The 5,028-nt window shown below is 39.9% G+C and overlaps 1 protein-coding gene across 1 annotated transcript; it reads left to right on the plus strand.

Moving 5' to 3' along the window:
* Positions 1-3,242: 3,242 nt before the first annotated feature.
* Positions 3,243-4,573, plus strand: LOC102899560. Its single transcript, XM_023257790.2, has 2 exons — positions 3,243-3,289; positions 3,665-4,573. Exon 2 carries the CDS (start codon positions 3,673-3,675, stop codon positions 4,390-4,392), a length of 720 nt encoding a protein of 239 aa, XP_023113558.1. The 5' UTR covers positions 3,243-3,289; positions 3,665-3,672; the 3' UTR covers positions 4,393-4,573.
* The last annotated feature ends 455 nt before the right edge of the window (positions 4,574-5,028 follow it).

Genomic DNA, 5,028 nt, shown 5'->3' on the forward strand with positions numbered 1-5,028 from the left:
AAAAACTTATTTTTGAGGGAGAGAGAGACGGGGTGTGAGCAGGGAGGAGCAGAGAGAGAGACACACAGAATCTGAAGCAGGCTCCAGTCTCTGAACTGTCAGCACAGAGCCTGACATGGGACTCGAACCCATGAACCGTGTGATCATGACCTAGGCCAAAGTCGGATGCTTAACTGACTGAGCCATCCAGGTGCCCCATCACTGGGAAGCTTCTGTATGATTCCAATACAGCAGAAAAATGTTGCTGACCTCCATTTGCATAAAAACTCCTTTTGCACAAAAACTTTCAGAATGACAAGGAAAGCATTTCCTAAAAACCTGTAACTGTGCTTAAATTCAGTAGGTGAAAACTCAATAGACCAGATTCGTATACAATTCTTGGAGAGAGATAACATACAGAATAATATGAAATAAGTATATCAACCCTCCAAATGCATATTTAATACCATACATAATACTATTGAGACATATGAGTTGTAGCTCCAAGAATACTTCAAATTTGGCACAGGAAGAAATCCAAGGGCGATTGGCAGGGTAATAACATTCATGTCCTAAAGTCAGATTCACAAATAGAAATTCTAGGAAGCCCAAAAGACTTTAACAGGAAAATTATTGCAGGGCCAAAAAGCGCAAAGTGTCTGAAGAAAATAAGTATTATGAGAGAGAGACAATAAACACAGCAAATGAAACATCTTATACCTAAGGAAACATTTTTAGAAAATGTACAAGGTGTATAAAATAACTAAAAGTGAGATATTCAAAGAGACATTAAAGGATATTTCATTAATTTAAAAAAACCCATAGGAGCACCTGGGTGGCTCAGTGAGTGTAGTGTAACAGTTCTGCCTCTTGATTTTCATGGTGGTTACACAACTATATGCCTTTGTAAACACTTGCAGAAGTACAGCCTGAAAGGGAGAGAATTTTACTGTATTATACCTTAGTACAAGACATTTAAAAAAATTTTTTTATGTTTACCTATTTTTGAGAGAGAGAGACAGAGCATGAGCCGGGGAGAGGCAGAGAGAGAGGGAAACACAGAATCCGAAGTAGGCTGTAGGCTCTGAGCTGTCAGCATAGAGCCCAAGGCGGGGCTCAAATTCACAAACTGTAAGATCGTGACCTGAGCCAAAGTTGGATGCTTAACCGACTGAGCCACTCAGGTGCCCCCAAGATATTTTTTAAATGGTAAAACAATAAAGTTTTCAGTAGAAAACAACATTTTCATGATATTGGTGTAAGTTGTTACTTAAATAGGACACACACATCACTAACTTGAAAGGAAATAAACAGAGGTTTCAACAATATTAATATGAAAAACTTCTGTTAATTAAATGATGCTATTAAGAGGATGGAAAGGCATCCCTCAGAGTGAGAGAAGAGATTTACAATTCACATATCTCTCAAGGACTCATATCCAGAACACATAAAGGACTCCTAAGTTCAAGAAGAAAAAGACATACAACGTATTAAAGAAAAATGGGCAAAAGACTTGCACAAGTACTTCACAAAACACAATATTCAAATAGCCAATGAGCATTGCTCAATTTCATTAATCATGGAGGAAATGCAAATTAAATCTATATGGAATACAGCTACATAGCAGAATAGCTCAAATGAAAAACACCTGGGTAGCTCAGTCAGTTAAGCGTGTGACTTCAGCTGGGATCATGATCTCATGGTTTGTGAGTTCGAGCCCCGCATCAGGCTCTGCACTGACAGGAGTCTGCTTAGGATTCTTTCTCCCTCCCTCTCTCTCTGTCCCTCCTCTGCTCATACTCTCTGTCTCAAAATAAATTAAAAAATTATCACCAAAAAAACTAAAATGAAAACCAACTGACATTGCAAAGTGTTGGTGAATATGCAGAGGAAATCTCTCCTGCTGTGGAGGTGTAACTAATATATCAAAATACATGTACGGAATAGTTATAAAGGCACCATTTGTAAAAGCCCCAACTTTAAAATCACCAGCATTAAAATGAATAAATTAAAAACATAAATAAATAAAAATAAATAAAAATAAAATGAATACATAAAATATGGTATATTCTCACAGTGGAACTATAGCAAAGAGAAGGAAAGAACCACAACTACACTCAACAATATCATAAATGGATCTCACAAACAATATATAAAACAAACAAAAAATTCCAGGCACAAAAGATTACATAATTTATGATTCATTGATATACATTTCCAGAGCAAACAAATTATATTGTGAGATGTCCAGATACTGTTTACACAATGGAGAATGGTAACTAAATGAGCGTACAAATGGGGCTTTGGGGATGTTGGTGTGTTCTTTTCTCGATCTAAATGACAATCACTTGAGCGCGTCCCTTCTGTGAAATTCAGAGGACTGAACAATGTGACTTGCGTACTTTTTTGTGTCTGTTTGCCCTTCAAAAATTTTACTTCAAAGTGTACTGAAAATCTACTCCAGAAACTACAAACATAATTTTAAGAGACCTGAAAAGTTAGGAGGGAAGGCTGGGAATACTTCAGTCTGAATGTATCCCAGCCCTCCTCCAACTTTAAGGTCAACACATCCCCTTCTCCTAAACTGGGCAGCAGCCAGAACCACCAATCCATCAGGTGTGGCTTCAGGCTCCGTAGACAATCCCCATAGAGAAAGTTGAGTCAAGCCTGTCCCTTCTCCGTGTGAGAGTTTTTTCGGAGAGTCCCAGGGCGAGGATTAAGCATGGCGTTTTCAAGCATGGCTTGACTTTCCAGTAACTGTAATAATTTGCTCTGAAAATCTCTTTCCAGTTCATAGGAGGGATAGCGAATTACAGAAAGCACAGAGGTCACAATAAACTTATCGGAGGAAAAGCGCTCCTCACACCATCAGATCTGTAATTCTTTTTAATTTCTGTTTTGTTATTGAAGCATCTGCTTCATATCACTACTCACCAAGGAAATGCAAATCAGATCGGTAATTAAAGGCAAGAACTACCTCATTCGTTTTTCTATGCTCAGGACTGTGTTTGGTGCTCAGAGTCCGCTCAAAGTGATGAGCTGCCGAATATAGCGCAAGTAAGAAATTTACACGCTCCCTCAGTAAAAGGCAATCCCTGCATCTCGACTGGTTAATCAGAAGCAGATTTTGAAACTGGTAATGGGAAAGTTGACCTCAACTGACACTAGTCAATTCAGTTAATCTATCAGATAGGTACATCTCAGGGAGAAGCGCTGAAGACTTACCTTTCAGCACTCCTATTCAGACACCTGTGGGAGTTCTATGACAGTTGGAACTATACTGTTGATCAGAGTGGGTTGACTGACACAGGTTGGCACGCAGATTATAAAAAGAAGGAAACGACAGAGTGTGTGCTGAGAGCAAAAGGGACAGTGGTATAGAGAATTTAATAACCTGTGGGAAGAGGTGGGGAAATGAAATGGGGTTGGGAAGAGAGATGGGCAAGGAAAAATCAGAAGGGGTTAGCAAATGAAAGAAGAGGAAATATTAGTAAGTGGGCACATTATTTTTTTTGAACCCTCTCCTAAACTCTCTTCGGAGTTGTTCTCTCACCTGAGACAATTGAGTTCCCTCACAGAGAGCACCTAATAAGAGAATAGCAGAGATGGTACAAACGGGCAAACCGGGCTAAAAGGGGCAAAACTACAGTCATTCTTCCTCCCTACTTTGCTTTCGTCTTCCTAGATTCCAAGATGGCTGAGACTACTAAACTTTGGGGTATGGCGCCTGTCATACTGAAGATGAGCAAAGACCCCACAAACTTCTACATAGGGCGGGCACTCTGGTTCAGCATTACTTTTCTTTACGTTTCAGTTGTGTATGTAGTGCAAATCACCTGGCTTCGTCTGTTCCGAGACTTCCAGTGCCATGGAAACATCTCCAAAGTCTGTCTAGCAGAATGCTACGAGAATCACTTCACGAGGCCTGTGTTAGGAGTTTGGTATACGGTTGGCTTTGCCTTTTCCACCATCTTCTTTGTGATGGAGTTTTTGGTCTGTCAGAGTGTGCGTAAACTGACCAAGATATTTAGGAAGGAATCTTTAGGAAGGAAGCCTGGCGACACTCACGGCAACACGGAGCGCGTGAAGGCAAATGAAGATGAAATTTTTGACTTATCCCGGGAAAAGCCCCTGTTGGCAATGTATCTTGTCTACTTTCTGATACAGTTGTCTATACAGGTGATCTTCTTGGCCATTCTTATTCACTATCACCTACCACTGATTAAAACCCCCATTTGGTGCAGTACCCCCATGTGTCACGGGCCCTATGAATGTGTGCTATTGGGGACACAGGAAAAGATGATGTCCATTATAATTCTGGCTACATACTCCGTGGTCATCATGATGTTTTGTATTATGTTCTTCCTGTACACCATTAACACGTACCTAGCCATGGGACGTAAGTTTCTCTGAGGAACACAGAGGCTCTATGACATCCTCAGAGTAGCCCTGATGGTTATCACTGACTACAAAACGTGGAATGATTGCAAAGGAGGCCTGTAGCAGTCTCATCCTGGAAGAATACATACTTCATCCTTCTTTCACAGTCCCCAGGACCTGCTGGTCTTAGGAAAATAAAACTTGGATACGACAAGCCTGCTTTCTTCCCTTTGGGGTAATCAATTTTTCCTAAAGAAAAAATTAGAATCATTTTCAGAGGATTATAAAGAGAGGACTGAGAGAGCATTCCACCCTACCAGTTTTGATATGCGATCACAGTGAAATTTTAAGGGCTATTCTTTTCCATTTTGTTGGTTAGTAACTTCAGATCGAGATTAAGGGGATTTACATAATGAGAATTTTAGAGGGACACAGTGGAAAACTACAGATAATCAAACGTCATAGCTTCTTTAGTATATTTAGAATCGTATCTACGACGTACAGCGTGCTTCAATCAGTATCTTCTGGGATTTCCTACTTGAGTAAGACTTCAGTGCAGACGTTTCAAGGAAGGTTAATACCAAATATGTTGCAAAAGTAGAAAACATAAATGAATAAGAAAAAAAAGGAAACAGTATGTCCTCAGAGCTTCAAAGTAGATGATTTAGC

Source organism: Felis catus, chromosome B4, assembly GCF_018350175.1.
Source record: "Felis catus isolate Fca126 chromosome B4, F.catus_Fca126_mat1.0, whole genome shotgun sequence".
Classification (NCBI taxonomy): Eukaryota; Metazoa; Chordata; class Mammalia; order Carnivora; family Felidae; genus Felis; species Felis catus.